This window comes from Mastigoproctus giganteus, chromosome 2 (assembly GCF_048544385.1).
Source record: "Mastigoproctus giganteus isolate SK-2022 chromosome 2, ASM4854438v1, whole genome shotgun sequence".
NCBI classification, from domain to species: Eukaryota; Metazoa; Arthropoda; class Arachnida; order Uropygi; family Thelyphonidae; genus Mastigoproctus; species Mastigoproctus giganteus.
Window position 1 is genome coordinate 27,107,623 of NC_143576.1, and position 20,082 is coordinate 27,127,704.

At 37.3% G+C, this 20,082-nt stretch overlaps 1 protein-coding gene across 1 annotated transcript in view; it reads right to left on the minus strand.

Annotated features, from left to right (window-relative positions):
• The window catches only part of fuss (SKI family transcriptional corepressor fussel), a 224,193-nt gene extending 221,804 nt beyond the window's left edge, over positions 1–2,389 (minus strand). Inside the window, exons 1-2 of the mRNA XM_090389915.1 lie at positions 2,378–2,389; positions 504–2,126 (exon numbers count right to left, since the gene is read on the minus strand). Of these exons, the coding sequence (XP_090246041.1) occupies positions 504–2,126; positions 2,378–2,389 (1,635 nt within the window). The remainder of the gene's footprint in view (positions 1–503; positions 2,127–2,377) is intronic.
• Between the last annotated feature and the right edge of the window lie 17,693 nt (positions 2,390–20,082).

Here is a 20,082-nt window from a genome sequence, read left to right on the forward strand (position 1 = left end):
AAAAAAAAAGAAAAAAAAAAAAAAAAGGCAGTTAGAGTTCCTCTCGTCTAAACAGGACCGAACCTGGATCTTTTCCACACACTGTGGAAGGGTGGTGGTCGCAATTAACTTCTTAATTTGCTATTGCCTGCTCCAGTTCATCCCCTAACTGTCGTATTCATACTGGCAATTATAACTTTTATACATGTGAAAAATATCTGGGCCTCGCATTCGGAACTCATAACGTATCACCCTTAAAGGAATAAGGAATGTCAATATATAAATAATAGCTTGATTTGTAAATATCAAAACCTATATATTTTTTTATCTGTTGTAATTAGAGATTAATTTAATATAAATTATAGTCTCATGCCAAACCCCTTGATTAAAAATGTTATAGAGGGAAATCTTTCGTATATGCAGTTATTAATGTGATTCAGATCAAATATTTCTAACTAAATATAATGAAAAATTGTATACCAAATAGAAATTATTTATAAAGCTAATTGGCAAAAATTATATACCTCTTTCCACAAGTTCTTGTTTCTGCAATTCGTTTCTGGTAAAGGTGATGACATTTCTTTAACAGCAATGAGAGCAGGCGGCGTTCCAGGAATGTCTTCATTTGATGAAACAATAGAAGTGACGTCCTCTTGTAGAAGTGGAGTGTTGTCGCCATCAGTGCTAATATCGGTTACGTCCACCTCATCATGGTCACTTCCTTCATCTGAACTTTGAGAATCATGTCTGAGACTAGAATGACGAACAGAATGGTCCTCGTAGCCGTTAGATGTAGTGTCCACAGCGATGTCCGAAGAAACGGACTCTAGATGTAGCGTTCTACTGCTGCTTCTACCTACAGGTCGAAAAGCGGATGTGTGCTGGGGTGATGACTGAGAGCCGCCATTGCGACGTGGACTTCCAGGACTCCCTTCGTCTGCTTCTGCTGGAAATGACCGCGATGTTCCTTCGCTTGCAGAGGAGAGAGGGCGGGAATGTCCAGGATCAGGTATGGTGGTGTCTGCTAAACTATAGGGAATGCTACTCGTACTGCAAGCTTCTGGCGTTCGATTATCGCGCAGGTCTACTGCTGAAGCTACTAATCCAGCCGGCCTAGGCCACAACACCCCTCCATATGGGATCGGAAAAGGTTGTTTGCTCGCCCACATATATTCCGCAAAGCTTTGTCGTATGTCAGCTGGTGAAAGAGGCTTCCCAGGCAATGTAAAAGAAGGAGCCGCTGGAGACATGAATGGTGCTGTGTTTGATAGAGGATAAGTTTTATTTGGTAGTGGAACCACTGGAAAGTATGATTGTTTGGCATTTGCTGTACTTTCGACGCTTGATGCTGTCACTTCAGGTGCAGGATGCAGACGAGGTCTTTTGATATCATGATTACGTGAAACGCTATTCAGTGAGGAAGCCATGACTCGCTTCCTACTGCCACCATTGAACATGGCCTTGACGTCTTCCCAAGCGTACATCACTTCTTCGGGTGGAGAATTGCTGAGTTTGATATGCCGTCGCCAAGAGTTGAAATTTGCAGCATCAGGCTGAACGTACTTAGACTCTGGCAGACGGTGAGAGTGAAAGATGAATTTGTTTGGGGAGAAGAACAGCCCGCAGTAGGCACATTTGATACATTTGGCTCGAGAACTATTATAGCGTGAAGGTACAAAAGAGCCTCGACAACCCCAGGCACACTGATGAAAAACATCGAAAGCAAAGTTGTCCGGAAGTTTGGGTGGACGAGTGTCTGCCAAAAATGATTTACAAAGGCGTTCCGCTTCTCGTTTCGTGATGAGACCACATCGCCTTGATGATACTGGCATGGCACCAGCTCTCCTAAGCAGTTCTAATTGGACTGGAGTACACTGCACACATGTGATACCTAAGGCCACTCTCCGATTGTGTATCTCATTGTAGCTGAAGGTCTTGAGTAAAGTATTGGAAATCTGTGCAAGACACAGCCGTTCTTGTGACTCAATAACTAGAGCCACAATTGGAATACCGTAAAGCATTACCGACCTCACTTCATTATTTCGTAAGCTTGGTCCACTTACGAACGTTGCTCCACGATCTGTTAGACTACACGTACTAGAGGAGCTCGGGGATGAGGAGGTTTGTTGTCTGGGAGCACGTGGATCCTAAAAAAATAACAAAAATGTAAGTCGCAGAATATATACTTTTAAAAGGAAACACTAATTTCATGACTAAGCTATACAAGTAACTACGGGCAGCGATTTTTAAATAATACGAATTCATTATGTAAAGGATAATCAAGCTTAATTACCCAGGGAATATAAGGGAATCGGAAGATTTTTTCAAAGACGTGATATATTTTTATATTTTTTTATATTTCTATTAAATAAAATTCATGTGAGCAATAAAATTTTACTTTCAAGGTCATCATTTCAAAATCATGAACGATAGCTTCGTTTAAACTGTATTTATTATGCTTATTAATAAATAAAGTATCTATATCGTATAAACCGTAATTACAAAAAAATAAATAAATAAAAATACAGCCAAAAATACCTTAATTTCATGATTGTGGTAATTTTTCACGTACAATCTTCATTAACGTTTTTTAACACTTAGCACTTTAAATTTTTAGTTTTTGTTACTTTTTCGTTTCCTTTTTTCACTTAATCAGCTTCGTAAGTGCATTGAACTTTTCCGCACAACTTTCCTATATGGAAACACTGATTAAACCACTCGAAATTAAATTCTAAGAAGACAAATAATATTATTTTGAGACATGAATTTTCGCAGTCGATATTTATCTGAAAGCCACAATTCAAATTTAAAAGAAGCATAGTTTTGGCCACCAGCGTGTTTCACATTAGCAAAACCATTCTTGGTACATTAGCTTGCCATAAGCTATGGAACACTTTACAGTTTAAAAAAATAATAAAATTTTTTTTATTATTTATTAATAAAATAATAAAATTAAAAAAAAAAAAAACATATATTCAGTCAATAAAATTTCCCTGGCAGTAGAGGTACCTGGTCTTATAGACTTCTGAAGTGTTTTGGCTGTAATGATTGTTTCGGTGTGTCAAGGAAAACTTTCTGTATTTTCTGGCAGACTGTTGGTGGTATTGCGCTCCACTCTTCCTCCTTTAAAGAATTTGTGAGCTCAACTAACAAAAAGGACTTTCTTGGACTTGTCCAAATTCTGTGTTCCATTTCATTCCATTGAGGAATGAAATGGAACACAAAGGGGTTGAGGACGGCGCTCATTGCCACTTCAAGTTCCGATGTTGTTCTTTTCAGACTACGCGTTAACATCCTTGCTTTATCACCTGGAGTGTTGTCATGTTGGAAGGTGTATAGGTGGGCTACTTCTTTAAAATTCCCTCTGGATTTGTCCAGAATTTCCATCTAGAGCGCAGCATTTAGGTTTCCATGCACTGTGACCACTAGATAGTCCGTACTATGATAAACATTCCCAGATCATGATACCTTCTCTTCGCAACTTCAAAGTTGTAGTAAGTGTTTTCCAGGTAACCTCCATGGCCAAACACACGTACTTGGAAGAGCGTGCAGTGTTGCTCATTGCTGCAGAGAACCTATTTCCATTGATCAGTATTGCAGGTTCGGTGTGCTTTGCATTATTCTTGTCGGTAGTGTGCATTTTTTATGTTATTCCAGATGTGTGAACTGCATCTCTTCTGTAAAAATCCATGGCATGCAGCCAGGGATGTACTGGAGGCAGCTCTGGAGGACTCACGCGAGCCGCTTGTTAACTTTTCATGGATTATCCTAGACCCTTGTTTAAAACAATTTAGTTTGATAAATTTTAACAGACTTTTAATCGGGGGATGACCCTTAGCTGAAATTCTTCTTGAGCGAGCCCATTATTAACAAATTGGCAGCACACACCCCTGCATACAGCTTTCTGAGTGTCGCTGAAATACTTGTAGGTTTTCCGCTCGCAACTCCAAACCCAGCTTCTCAAGTCTGATGGCGAGGTGAGATGCCTAGATATCTCGGCTCTTATCAGTAGGTTTGCGCATATTTGGTTCTTTTTCATGTGTTTTATGTATCTTCCTCAGAATTTAGCAATATTATTATAACATACAATAGTTGTTGTAATAGGGTTTTAGGAGCATCAGCAACTAAGGCTGTCTGTAAATTGCGTATTTTGTATAGTCGAATTTCTGTCTGCTGAAAATAAACCAGCGTTTCTGTGAGAAAAAACCACGATACCTTCGCCTGAGTTCGACTAATTCAGCCACGTTGTGAAAAAGACCCATGAAAATTCCTTACGTCATCGACGGGACTCGAACTCAGGTCTTTTCTACTCGGTGTGGGGAGGACAGCGATTCTACCAACTGTGCTACCTACGAGGGCGGGCGCGCGCACACACACACGCACACGCACGCACGCACGCGCGCGCGCGCGGAATGTTATTAGTGTAATATTTTGTGGATTTTCGTATTTAGCGTATTTGACGGCATATAAGACGCACGTTTTTTTTTTGTAAAAATACCTTGAAAAATCACTCTGCGTCCTATATATGCGGAAGTGGGCTTCCCTCATCGGCGTCGGGGCGAGCGGGCAGGTTGTATTTCGCCGTTCGGTTAGAATATTTTCGTTTCTGAAGGATAACGGGACACACTAGGGTACTTTTGGACTTGCAGAGTTGTTTGTAATCCGTTCCAAGAAGTTTCTAAAGCCAGGGAACACAGGAAAAGCCTTAGAAGGCGATGGAAGCTTCAAGATCCTTCTCCAGGTTTCTCAATAGTTCGCCGATTCTTTAAAAGATGGCACGGCCCGCGGGCCAGTTAGTTCTGTGGGGACTTTCGTGATGTTGAGTGTGTCTCCGTGTACGGTAGTGTACTTTAATAGTGTATGACTGAAATAAAGTAAAGAACAGTGTTAATTGTATACAGTTGTTTTTAATCAAACCCCCTTTCGTAACAATATTGTTTAATCTTGGCGTTTGACATTATTTTAAAGCATTTTACCCTCAGAAAATGGCTGCAGGAGAAAAGAAATTAAGTTTAGTTTATATCCGATACACTATCGGATATAAACTAAACGTAATAGATCACGCAAAAAAAACATGGTAACAGAGCTGCGGAAAGGTTTTTTGGACCACCGCATGCGGAAAAAATGATACGCGTCTGGCGGAAGCAAGAAAAACTTCAAGCTGCTAAAAAAGGTAAACATAACCTTCGTCATCCCACCCCCGCATTGGCCAGAACTTGAAGAAGATGTAAAAAAGTGGATAGTAGATGAAAGGAAGTTAAAAAGTGTTTCTACCGAAATGATTATGCATAAGGCCAGGATATTAGCAGAAGGACGAGGAATTCCGAATTTTTCTGGAACAGAAGGTTGGATGCAAAGGTTTATCAATGCGTACAAAAATATCAATTGCACAAAAATTACCAGCAGATTATGAAGAAAAAATACTGGAATTCCATAAATTTGTAATAAAGGCACGAAAACGAACTTCTTTTGAACTTGGCCAAATAGGAAATATTGACGAGGTCCCACTAACGTTTGATGCACCATCCAACAAAATTGTGAATATCAAAGGGTCTAAAACGGTGTCAATAAAAACCTTGCATGAGAAAACACGTTACACAGTAGTTCTAGCCTGCCGTGCTGATGGCACAAAACTACCACCTTTTTTAATATTTAAAAGAAAAACTCCACTAAGGAAAAACTTCCAGAAGGTGTATTTGTTCATGTTCATCCAAAAGGATGGATGGATGAATCTGGAATGAATTTATGGCTCCAAAAAATATGGGCAAGGCGTCCTGGTGCTCTCTTAAGGAAACCATCTCTTCTCATTTAGGACCAGTTCAGAGCTCCATAGAACTGAAGTCATTAAAAAGAGGGTAAGGGAATTGAATACACAAGTAGTTGTCATTTCTCGTGGACTGACAAGCCAATTGCAGCCTTTGGATGTGTCCATAAACAAGCTTAAGAAAGATATGAGAGAACAGTGGAACAAATGGATGGGAGACCCCGATCATGACCTCACACCCACAGGAAGAATGAAGAGGCCCACCATTGCACAGCTGTGTGAATGGGTTAAGGAATCTTAGAGAAATATAAGTTGTAAAATAATTATAAAGTCTTTCAAGAAGACTGGAATTAGTAATGCCCTTGATGGCACTGAAGACACTGCGTTATTTGAAGGCAGTGATACCAACATTAGCGAGGAAGAGTTTTTGGGATTTGAAGGCGATGATTTTCAAAATGACTGAACTTTCCCTTTGCAGAATACTAATGTTTTTTTACCATTCCCTCACTGTCTTTTTGTTCATTTTCAATTCTAGTAGTAGTTTGCTTCATATAAAATATTTTCTAATTTAGCTAAGATTCTTTTATTTCTCTTTTAAATTGCCGTATTGGTAAATTAATAATTAAATAATGTATTATTATACAGTATTAGTATTGTTCTTGCTGTTCTGATCACATGTTTTTATGATGAGTTTTTTTCTACTGTACACATAAGAATAAATATTAAATGCCTAAATACACTAAAACTTTTTTTCCTTAATTTTCCTTTCTAAAATGGGGTTGCATCCTATATGCCCATGCCATCTTATATGCCGTCAAATGCGGTAATTCTTAACTGTATAAAAAACTGTAAACATGAAAGTAGGCAACAAAAATTAAATTCTGTTTCGCAAAATGCATTATTAGTATTAAGGAACTGGCCTTGCGGCCGCAACCCGCCTGCCACGACCTTCAGCATTTCGTCTATTTTGGCCTCCAGCGACAAAAAAGGTTGGACGCCCTTACAGTATATACAGTATTGCAACTGAAGTCATTGCATATTATGTTTGATGTCATACCTGATTGGAGGAATGAATGGGTAATATGGAGAATGCGCAGAAACTAAATGTTCTCTGTTTTCGTATAAAAGTCGCTGCTTTTTTTTTTTTTTTTTTTTTTTGAGGTCAGTTTGCTAAATACATAAATGGTAAATTGTTAGTATTTGCTTATTATATTAACCACAGCAGAAACATTAAATGGGTGTTATATTTAAATTATTATTAAGCTCCATGAATAAAAAATAGTGCATTATGAAATCATAGTATTGGAATACCTACCTACGTCTGAGGTACTGTTACTATTTGTTTAATTTATTACATCACAGAGCGTGAAATACATTACCTTTCTCGCTTTTTGATTACAAAGTATTACAAAATGTTGTTGAAATATTAGATTGAGGCATTTGCAGTAAAGTGAAAACAATTACTTTTATATATTATTAATTAATGGTTAGTAATTTATTGGTAACAAAATAGTAGTTATTTATTAAAACAGAAAAAGTTTTAAGAAATAACTGTTGTTTTTATTTATTAAAACAGAAAAGGAAAAAAATGCAATTAATTTAAGAAATCGAACGCTCCTGAAATGCAACACATCTCGTACGTTGCCTAATTTGTTTAATGTGCAAAGCAGTAATTTACTCTTACTCCGGTAATTTATTCTTTACTCTCACAGATCCCGGTATTCCGGGATCTGTGATGACTTTCTTTCCTTTATTTTCCAAATTTCTTGTTTGATTGTACAAAGCCGGCACAGTGCATAGTGACATACTCTTAAATACTTTTCAAATGTAGCAAGATTGTTTAGGTACTTGTTCCAGCTCAGTGGAAGACTGTTGACCTTTGTAATAGAAGTTTGTGTCACGTAATGTAAATGACCCTTCTGGAATTCTTCTAAAGTTTAACGGAGAAGAAGCAAGAGTTTTGCAGTTTGATGGAGTGTCATCCATTTGAAAGAATTTGGAAGGGCTATGGCCTCAACCTACGCAGAATTCACTTGACGTAATGGTTAGTGCAATAGCATCATTGTTATACGTAAGTGAATCACCGAAATGGTGAAAATGCCATCATTTTTATCATAACCCATATTGTGAATATCTTCACAACGATTTGCCATTGTGAAGATATTCACAATATCAGAAATGATAAAAACGACGCCATTTTCACCATTTCCGTGATTTACTTACGTAATAACAATGATGCTATTGCGCCAACCACATTACGTCAAGTGTTATCCATTTGTCACATTTGATTTTCATTTCAAGTTTTAGTGTTCGCGTCATTAGCAGACGTTTAGAGTTGTTCTGTACTTATATTTTGTATATGAGTATAAGTACAGACCAGTAATTTGTAGAGAAAAATTTTATTTTTCTTCTTTCCTGAAACTTGATAAAATATTCCAAAAGAAATTTGCAACGTCGTCGCATTAATGGAAAATTACGTGGGTTGGAATTTTCTGTAATTACCAATTCTGTAATAAAACTATCGATTAACTATTAATTATCTGCAATTAACAATAAATTATCAAACTTTCATTTGGTAATTACCAATAAACTATTATAATTTTGCTCCGCGGAGTTAAGTGTTTTTTTCAACATCACATTTCATGGGTATAAATAGTTTTATTGAATTTAATATCAGATTAAGTTAATTATTTCACTAATAGTATATTATTTGCTATTTTATTGAGATTTTACAATAAAATTTTACAATAATATTGACATTTTATTGAGAATAAATACTTAATATTGTGCAACACTACTTCTGCATCCTCAACATATTCAGTAAAACATTTGCAAACATCGCAACTCCACTTGAATCACTTACTATATGCCAATAAGGCAGACCGGCGTCGACCGTAATATGCTTTAGCCTTCCAGAAAGATCTTTTTGTAATGAAGTACCCGAGTACAGAACAGTGACGGTATACTCATGGTAGATATGCCATCACGCCGGCCATTATCTTTTGCTTTCGAATTGTGTTTTACCGAATTTTAATACTCGTCGCTTTAACAGCCGATAGAGTCCGCACATTATGTACTCTTGCACGGCTTTATAGTCCTTGGGTATCCTTGTAATGGATAATAGGCAATAAACAAACGAACGACTGCTAGCCAACGGCTAAAACGTTTTAATCAACGCGGAGCAATTACCGCGGTATAGGTCTTTTTGTTACTCCGCTCATGTTCACTGCTCAGCGCACGATATTGAACTGGATAACTGTGCACTCACACACGAAGATTATAACTCACATTATTACTAAAACACAGGTTTGTTTTTGCATATTTGTCCAGTGTTCACGTGTGTAACAGTATTAAACCTACATTTGTGTTCAACAGTTTGATAAACTATAGGTGCAGACAGTGTAATACTGCGTGCTGTAACAATTGCTAGACTGTAGTTTCACTCAGTACTATTTGCTTATTGCGTACTCTAAATTTTAAGCAACAAGTTACTTTATGTAAGCAGTGCGTTATTATTTATTTCTTATATAAATTATTTTTTTCTTTTTCTGAGATTAAGAGAAGCGAAAAGTGGATAACTAATTATATTATTACTAATTAATTACTAATTGATTAGCCAAAAATATATATAATTAATTATTTTCATTTCACTTCACATTTGTGTAATATTCACTCCATGTTTTGTAGTCAACAACGCGTGAAATGTAACACGTATTTCAGGCTCTGTGATTTAATAAATTAAACAATTTTACTTATTTCTTACAGGATTTTAATAACAATTGAAATATATCATGTATTTAACGTTTTTTCTGTGGTTAATATAATAAGAAAATAGTAATAATTCATTTTTTATATATTTGGTAAACTTAGAGAGAAAAAAAAAAGAAAAGAAACGACTTTTATGGGCGAAACGAGAACATTTCGTTTCTGCGCATCCGCCACATTGCTCATTCGTTCCTCCAGTCAGCTCATGACAACAAACAGAATATCCACTGCCACTGCTTCAGCAGCAGTATATCGGTATATTGATAGCTTGTGCGATATGTATATAAAAAATAAATAATAATTGTCGATTTTTCTGTTGGTCCGATTTTAAAGAATTTTTTGAGATTGTTTGGAAAATATCTATAAAAAAAGTTAAATGTAAAATTTTATGAAAATCCATCCAATAAGAGTCTAGGTATATATTTGTACGGACGGACAGACAAACAGACGAACACAGTGAAGACAGATGATTTACCCATATATGTTAATGCGTCTAATAATAAGTAACTCTGTTATTCATTATTATTAATTAAGATGAGGATGAGTCAAATGAAATAGAGATTTCCTAAAAAGCCTTTAGATTATGCGTTTTCCCAACAAGTGTAACATAAAATAGGGATAAAAAAATTATCAATTTCGTTTGCTAAGTTTAAATTATGCCGTAATACTAATGTTTTCGTTAAATGATAGGTCACGTTGGCTGAACTGTGCTCTCGGGGAGTGATTTATTCGCAGCAGAGACAATGTGGCGTAAACAGTGATAAGTACGTCCAAGCTAGCGCAACGCAGTGTTATTTAGTTTGTTGCAACGGAGGGCCTATCTCCATCAAAAATTCACCCATGCATGGAACATGTCGTTATCGTGAATAAAGATAAAACGGTTTAGGTCGACACTTGTCAGAATAAGTCACACAGTTGTCACAGAAGAAAATGTCTTGGCAGACAATGTCTTTTAAGGTGGATCGTTGTATCGCACTCACGACTACTGAGCTTCATCAATCGAAGTTGATATATAAAAAAATAAATAAATAAATAAAAATACAGGAATAAATTTATATTGCGTAGTGCGACTACATATTTTAGAGGAGGTTACAACTAATCATTTCGACAAGAATACGGTCATTTCGGTATTTAGCAGTCATATGAGCTGGAACCGAGGTCAACTTTAATGCGTGACCGCGGTTTCAGCTCTGACTACTAGGTTTCTTTAAGCTTAAAGTGGCCAGGGACCTGAATATCATTCGTGGGCAGTAGTGTATCGTTCTGTGATGCAGTTGCACCAGGACCCTAATCTGACGGGGATCCAAAAGGAAAAGAGAAAGTTACATGGAAAAGAAATTAATTACACAGGTCCAAGCTCATGATAATACGCCACTGGTCATGAGTCTGCCTACAGCATCACCGTAACATATTGCAGTAAAAAAAAAAATTCATTTATTTTAACTGCACCAGAGCTTACCGCTCATGAGAGTAGAAGCGGGTGTTCATGGATCAATTCGCATGTTGTGCCCGCCAAAAAACCGAGAATAACTCACGCAGGGAAGGGAACCCTACTCTCTCTGCTTGAGATCGGCTAACTACAGCCTCAGTTGAAAAGGGCTTCAGATATTCATTCAGTTATCGACTGGAATCGAACCCAGACCTTTCCAAACAAATGGACGACTACGATATATATACACCTTCCAAAAAAATATGATTTGGTAGTTATTGGCGCATCGGCTTCTGTGGCCATATTGCACCTCCCAAGGTTTTTGCAGTACTTTGATCCAAGCCCGAGGCGAGAATCGAACCCGCGACCTTTGGGTTGCCGGGCAGGTACTTTACCCACTCGGCTTCCAAAAAAATAGGAACCTTTTCAGTGTTCTCCCCAGAAAATTTTTCCAGCTGGGTGGCATTATAAAGTAGCCGGGTGGGAAAGTTTAATACTTCGCATAGTATGTTCGAGTTAATATTGATCGAGATCAGTTAGCAGTACCATACGGTACCGCTTAAATTTTAGCCGGGTGGTCAGTTAAATTCACCGAGCGGTGCGCCCATTCGATAGGTCCTGGAAAGAACACCATTTTATTCAATATTGAATCGGGCCGGCTTTGTTTCTAATAACAGAACAGCGCGGCGTGGATTCTATAGGTGTTTTAGTTCATTTATTTTAATTGTAAACATTCTTCCAGCAAAATATCGCGTAGCTGCGGCAAAGTTGAAGGAAGAGGACTTCGTTCCCAAATATCCCTCTCTCTCTCTCTAGCATATCCCACTCTTTCTCAGTAGTATTGAGATTAGGTGAATATGGTGCCAGGGAATATGGTGGAAATCCGTGTCATGTTCTCCGAACCATTCTTGCACGATTCTGGCACGATGCGCTGTTGCATTGTCATCCATGGATTAGCCATTACTTTCGAGATAAAAGTATAACATTACAGGATGCAGCAGATCAACGGACCCAGTCCGTGTCAACAAAATATTTCTCATACCATGATACCACCTCCAGATTCTTGGGTTGTCTTAACAAGGTAAGCAGGTTGCATCGCTTCGTGAGGTTCTCGTCACACTCTCTGCCTACATGATTCGTCTGACTACATTTTTTGTTTCATTGTTCCACTGTCGAATCACGACGTTCATGGCACCACTGCAAGCGGATTTTTCTGTTTTCTCTGAAACGATTGGCTTTCGAATAGGCAGGCGACTGCTAATATCCAATTTCTTCGATTTTTTGTGCATGAAATAGCACAGTTCTGGGCTTGGTTGAATTTAGGTGTTATTTTCTGCACACTAGATGTCTTATTTTAACGTAGTCCTCTTTAGAGTACGACGGCTTCGCTCTTGAAATATTGTTTTCTTCCACATTTACGCCTTTGTGATGTGGAAGAACCACTTGCTTTCCAGTCATTAAAAACCTTTGAGATGGATAGTTTTAGAAACAAGTTACGCCTTTCACTTCTTCAATCGTGGCTCTTGCTAAACGTGTACCCACGATAAGAATAAGACCTTTTTCAAAGCCTGATAGATCACTCGTTTTATTCATTTTGTCTTAAGATTACTGCATCCGAACTACATGCACCGTGTCGTCTGACCGAATCTGTACGAATGGTTCCAGGAACACAGTGAAGGTTTCACTATCTTGATTGGCCTCCAAATTCTCCTAATCTCAGTCCAGTTGAAACACCTATGGGGTGTTTTGGAACGGGAAGTGAGGCTTATGGATCCCTATGGACGTCTTCAGACATCTAGTGGAAAGTCAATGCGTAGGCGAATAATGGCTGTTATCCTTGCGAACGGTGATCCCACACGGTATTAGTCACAATTCTGTGATCACTGAGTGTATGTGATATAATATGTATATTGTGATATAGCGGTGATATGATATATTATATACTATATATATGATATGATATATACATATTAAATATTATATTATATATACATATTAAATATTATATTATATATACATATTAAATATTATATTATATTTTTAACATATTATATCAGGATTGGAGGCAAGTCTACATCTTCGGAACGGCTTGGGGATCCTCCAGAGACATTTCCTCCCTATTTTAAGCTCTGAGATTAATGCGTAAGCCATCTTTGCGGTGTATAACAGTTAAGAGTGTAGTCTTCCTGTATTAAAAACTTTGGAAAATTCTGTCTTTTCTATTGCGGGGGTGGGCAGGCTACAAGTTTTAGTTGGCCCATTTTAAAATACACTACTTTGGTTACAACGTTTCCTGTGGATAGATGGGTTCTTCATGTGAAGTGGTTGCTGTTTGGCTGCCCATCTCAGGGAGCAGAATTTAGCCCTTAATTTTTCTGTATGCTGTTTAAAGAAACGCTTTCTTTATAATACCCAGGTATATTCGAACGCATGGGGAAATGAGGGGAGCTAAAACCCACCAAGAAATTTGTTTTTTATATATTATATAATTGTACTGTAATGTGTTGATGCTTTTAAAAGTTTCCAATGTGGAAAGTACGAGCCCCCCCCCCCTTAAAACAATATTTCTGAGTGATCCACGGACTCAGATGTGGGAATTGACTGGTGATAGTGTTGAATTTGACCGTAGAGCTTTCTGTATAATATTTAGGCTGATTTGCAGATCAAAGGCTGAGACGTATGCTGCATAGAACTTTAGCTTGCCAGCATACTTCTCAGATTTTAATACCATTACTTGCCATTACTTGCTTGTTAGCAAAAAAATGGCATTAAAATCGCACTGAAGATGATCTCCGAAAGGACCCCCACCTGTGGTACTTCAGAGAGAGAGGGGGGGGGGTTCTCATTGAGCATGGGAGTTCCTTTACATTTTAGTTCGTTTGTAGTCTTTCTTAGACCTGAATTTCCAGACCTCGGATGAGAAAATGATCCGTCAATTAAATGACTATAGATAAGTGAAATCACTGGCTGGGCTGTGTGATTTTACTTATCTCCCAATATTTATTATACACGATTCACGACGAAGTTTTAATTAGATGTTCAATGAACAGAATTTAGTCCAAATAAAGTAATACTGTTGATAAAAGCTTCGTGCAATTTTTACTGTTGGCATTAGCTGTACTAATCTACTGAACACATATGAGTTTTTGGATAAAATAAAACATGATCAGTATACGGATATAGTGTATAACCCATCAACTGATGAATTACGAAATCTTTTATATCTAAATCTTCGTACAGATTATATGAGTATTATATGCACGCACACAGTACCAACGGCATTACCAGTTCACCCTCGCGTGTAATTTTGTGAATAGCGTCACTGCTCTTCTGCACTCAGTCATACACAGTGTGGAAATGGCTTTGGTTCGATTCTTCTCGCCGGCCGAAGATAAGATATACTTTCCTTCGAGAACGAAGTAACCGGTATGGACTTTTCACTCTGTGACTGAGATAGTCAGTTTTGAGAGAGGTTTTCGTGATTCTTTCTCCCTTCTGAAACTCGGGTTTTTCATTCCGTGAAACAGCAAACCGACAATAGCATTCACGCAATTTTCAGACACGGTATGCAGACTTCTAGATTGCTGCCTTGGCACTTATTCTAACTCGTACAACAAATGAAATCCTGTATGGAAATTTCTTTGCATTTTCCCTTTCAGAAAATTTGTATTATTATCATATAAAACATTATGATAATAATACATATGTGTAAAATTTTCCTGTTAGATTTCCGCAAATAACTATTATTGTATTACAATGTATGTACTTACATCTTTAAACTGCGTATTGTTATGTGATAATATCCCATTATGTACTTGATGTAAATACAGTCGGAGCTCTTTATGGTGACTCCCTTTTTAACGTCCCACATCTTATAACGTCCTATGTGGTTGGCCCCTGCCAATTTCTCATTAACCTAATGCTATTTTAATAACAATCGATATAACGCCCTTCCGATATAACGACCGTTTTCTCATTTCCCTGGGGGTTCGTAATATCATGAAGGACATATAAATAAATTATATGTCCTTCATGATTTTGCCGATGGTTTTCCGTTTTCTGTTTTACGGATAAGGACGTCGAATTTTTCGACGTGGGTTAAAGGCAAAGCCCACCGTTAGGCGGCTCAAGATATGTTCATATTTAGTATTAAGAATATGGTATACTTGGGGAAATTCCAGGTAGGGGCTAAAGCTGCTGTAGCCCCCATTCTCCTTATGAAAAATAATAAAGATTTATTTTTACTGCTACGTGTTGATTAGAGCTTAATGATTTCCCGAAACACTGCTTTAGCCCCCTTTCCCTTTAGAAAATCCTGGGACCGTTCCTGCTTGTACTTGACACAATTTTGCATTCATTCTATTACCCACTGAGGAGGGTGGTTACTGTTTAACCCCAAATGATGGTTCAGCAACCATCTTGACCTTAGATAGACAGCCAGTCAACTGCAGTATGTCGACGACGGGAGCAACAATAGTTAACTTCAGTCAAATGATTGTCTACCCATCTCTTTAATATGCAAAGTTTTAGCATCGGCTTGTCTAGTTACAATAAAGCCCATCTTTCCATTAGAATTCTGGGATCTCAAATGGACCATTCACATGCACAAACTTTCTCTTCAGCGCAGCACAACAACAACAACAACTACAACGCTCTAGCCTTGCAGATACACAGCTCGCCTACTCTCATCAACAGGCTCGTCGCTACAGTAAAGATGCTTATCGGCAAAATTTCATGCCGTCATTCCAGATACACGCTGCAGGCGAGTTCAACCGTTGCCCTTAGGATAGTTCTGTAAATACAGCTGCACAAGCAATATTAAAAAAACAGCGCACTGCAATACCACGACCTTCTACCATTTTGAAATTTCACCGATACCTATCGCAAAAAATAAAACAGTGCAATCAAATATCTTCAGTAAAGGTCGATGACAAAATTATTACGGATCCTGATAGCATTTGTAATGCTTTTGCTGATTATCACCTGATTTTGATAGGATAGGGTCACCTACGCGAGATCTAATGAATCCTTAGAGGTAAGGCAAGATACCTTGTTGTCACTGAATCAGAGATGATGCAAACTTTAGCCACATTAAAGGAGCAAGCTCGGAGACCTATGGTGTTCTCCAGCTATTTCGGAAAAATCGATTTCAGTGTAGCTTCACACTTGGTACAAATTTTTAATCAGTCAGTAACTAGTGGCACTTATCTTGTATGGTTCAAGTCGGCCTATATGTAACTCCCTTACGTGGAAAAAGGATTCCAAACAATGTCTGAAATCCTATATTTATTCTAATCTATTTTACAGCTTAATTCTATCGCAAACAATTTTGATGCATTCGTAGTTAAAAAATCACCCCTTTAATAATTTTTTACTAATCTTGACACATTTTGGCAGTACACGTTAAAGAACCTAGATGGGGGAAGGACAGGTCAGCGTGATTTACGATGGCTTGTCACCAACTTTCGACTCAGTCATACATGATATTTAAATTAAAAAATGAAATAAATCCTGTGGTCTTATAAACCGTTTATGAAGTTGGTTTAAGAATTTATTTATATAGCTAATAGAATTTTGCAAGTCTTTTCCAATGGATTTAGTCCGGAGGTATTTTCTCTGGAAAGGGATGTTCCTCAGGGTTTCGCCCTTTGCGTTTTATGGACCCTTTCGTCTTACTATTGGCATATGCCAACAACGTAAAACTTGTTTCAGTTATTCGTTCTTCTAACGACCTTGCTAGTCTGAATTATGCTGCTCAGTTGCTGTTTGACTGGTCGTCCGATAACAGTTTAGAGTTAAATATTGCTAAATGTAAAACTATAGTATATTTGAAATAAATAACTTTGCTCTGTATCGAATTTCTAAACAATTTAGGAATTCTCTTCATTAGTAGCGCTTCTTTCAGTGTTCTCAATGCACAAATTTCCAGATCAGCCTACAAAATACCAGGCTTTATTCACAGATTTTCAGTTCTGTTTAAGACTGTACCTATACTCCGTTACCTGTGTTACTCTGGTTCTTCCTATACTGGAATACTGAGTACCTGTTTGGTTCCCGGATGGCACTGCCAACATTCAAGTCCTGGAGAGGACACAACAAAAATTTAGTTTTATTGAGGAACGACAGAGTCCCTCACCTTTCACAGAAGATTTAATGTAATTTAGCATATTTCTTTATCCTGTAGGTTTCGCAAGAACTATAAATCTGAGGCTTAGGCATCTTAATATAATAACATGATTGAAATGATGTACAAATTTTTATTTTTAATCCATCTGTTTTTTGGCACTTTAGCATATATGCGTAAAGTGCCTATTATCTTCACTATTTTGATTCGTCCGTCCGAATTGAATAATTCCTAGTAGATGAGTTTCATTAAATTTTACATTTGTCTCTTTTAGAAAAATTTGTCAACAATTCCACACTTCATTAATATCAGGCCAATAAAAATCTGGCAGTTTATTATTTCTTTGTCTGTTCTTCTGCATGTACGACTCTACTTTCAGTAGATGAATTTTCGTAATCCATATTTCGCTCTTTAAGAATGATTTGTTGACCCTTCCCCAATTTAATTAAAATCGGACCATCAGAAACCTGCAATTGTTATTTCCTTTTTTTTCATATACAGTATATCACATAGGCTAGCCATATACCGTACGTTGAAGTTAAAGCCCTGGATATTAGAAAAGAAATCTCCTTTCACTCATTAATGACGTTGCTTTTTGCTCTTTTTTCGTTATAAATCATAAATTTTTACTGCTAACTCTCCTGAAATGTAGCTAATATTAACTAACTTGTTTAATTTTAATGTCAGTTATACTCTGTTTTGGAGCCATACTCTCTTATGTATATATTGTATATATATATATATATATATATCTTCTGTATGAATTTCTATCGCGGTAGTAGTGTCTATGAACGCGGTCCTTTTACGCTGTGAGTAAAGGGTCAAGATCCGAATTTTTCAAGACAAGATATTTGATAGACTTTATTTTATATCGCAGCATAGTATTCGGTCTCAGGCGAGGATCGCATAGCTTTTAACCCTAATTCAAGTTTTGTTTTTGGTCTAGAAAATAGGCAAACCGATTGAAGAACACATATAGTTACAGATAATACAGCGACCCCGCATGGTCTGGTTGCATTGACGCTTAACCTACACCCCTTCCGACCTCTCTTTCTCCATTTGTGATTACAGCTGGAGTGTCGCAATGTGGGATCATTTCGAAGCTCCTGTCTCTGCTATTTTAATGTCTCTTACACATTTATTTTAATACAATATAATACATTTATACTGTAATAAAATAAATATATTAAAAATAATAAAAATAAATACTGTAAAATAAATGTGTGGTACACATTTATTTTAATACAGTATAATAAATGTGTACATTTCAAAATGTATCATTATTCGATTAACCGGAAAAATTATTTATCCGAAAGCGCAGGACATTTATTATTCCTAATAATCGAAGCCAAGTTGTATGTGTGTTAAACGACAAAGCAATTAAGGTTGTGAGGCGTCAGTCTCGCCTGTTTGCTAGACGTAAACCCCGAGTTTCTGGCAGATAACACCATACAACTCTCGCTCGAGACCGACTAACTCTACCATGTCGTGAAAAAAATTTGAGAAAGGTCACTTCCTCGCGATGAGTTTCAAACTCAGACCTTCTACAGCCGGTGTGGAAGGACGGTAATTATAACCACTGTTTGCTACCCGGGAGGGTTCCCCAAGTTGTGAAAGATGCAGCGAGCGAAGCGTCCTTGGGGGCTGTGCTTAGCCCACTGGTAAATGGTATTATGTGCTGTTGATAGTCTTGGAAATGTCCTACTGTTGTCATAAATAACCAGAAGTCACTTGGTGCGAGGTCCGGTGAGTATGGAGGTTGTGGGATGAGCTCAAATTGGTATTCCTTAATTTTTTTTTTTTTTTTTTTTTTTCATTTGTGCAGCATTATGGAGTAGCGCTTCTACCACATTGCCGTTGAAGAAGCGCTTTTAAATTTATCTAAAGCTTGGAGGAATTTCTTCTTCAGAAGGTAGACACTTGTTTCCTGTAACCGTACGGCCCAATGAATGAAGTGTGTGGGTGCGATCAGCATCACAAAAATTGTGATCGTGATTTTATGATGCACTTACATGAATTTCTTTTGGCAGTGATGGATAAATGCGCTTCCTGACTCCTGATTTCTAGATTGACTAACGGGATACATACATCTTTCATCCATGGTGATGATTAGACCGTTCTCTGCTCAGATCCAAAAATGACGCAATGTTCACTGTTAACAACACACGTTCTCACTTGGAGCGGTATAATTTCCTTGGCTTGCATAGATCTGTTCTTTATGAGAGACACCTGAAGCCAGCAGTACCTCTGGCATGGTGCCGTGAAGGGTATTGTATGGTCGTGGTACCTGCGTGTACCGGTGAACTGTACAATAAAGATCTTATTATATATAACTGATGATATTCACAATCATTAACATATTTGAGGAACTTAAATTCGGAGATCTTATAACTAGAATGCATGTTGGCAAACATGCATTCTAGTTATAGAATTGCAAATATTGGCAAGTCTCCTTCTGTCAACGGCAAAGATCCTGGAACTAAAAATTCACGTGTGTGTTTGTGTATAATTGAACAATCTTGAAAAAAAAATTGGTTTTATCATAAAAACAAGAAAATTATTTTTAAATACACTTTCAGACATGCATAATCTTCACGATGTATCATATGGCACACAATAATTACTTATGGTTAATTTTAATTTGGTAGATAACTATCGAAATATTCTGCTGGAAGACGGATCTGTCTGTATTAAAAGCTTTACTGGTTTCGATTTCTAAAAGCTGACAGGTATGGAGTTTACGAATAACGGAATATTTTGGTATTATTTTAATTTTATATGATTGCGTGTAGCTACCTTTCTTCTTCCCATGTTTATATTATACTTGGAAGAAGAAAGTTGGAGAAAGAACAACTACACAGGATCCACGATCGCAAAATGTCAAACTCGGTTATAGCGTCGTTGAGGGGTCGGCAATATTCTTTACGTTATAGCGTCTTACATCGTTATAACAGAGGTTGACATTTTTTAAAGAAATTACATTCTAATTAGTAGAAATTTAATAATAAAATCTGATTGACA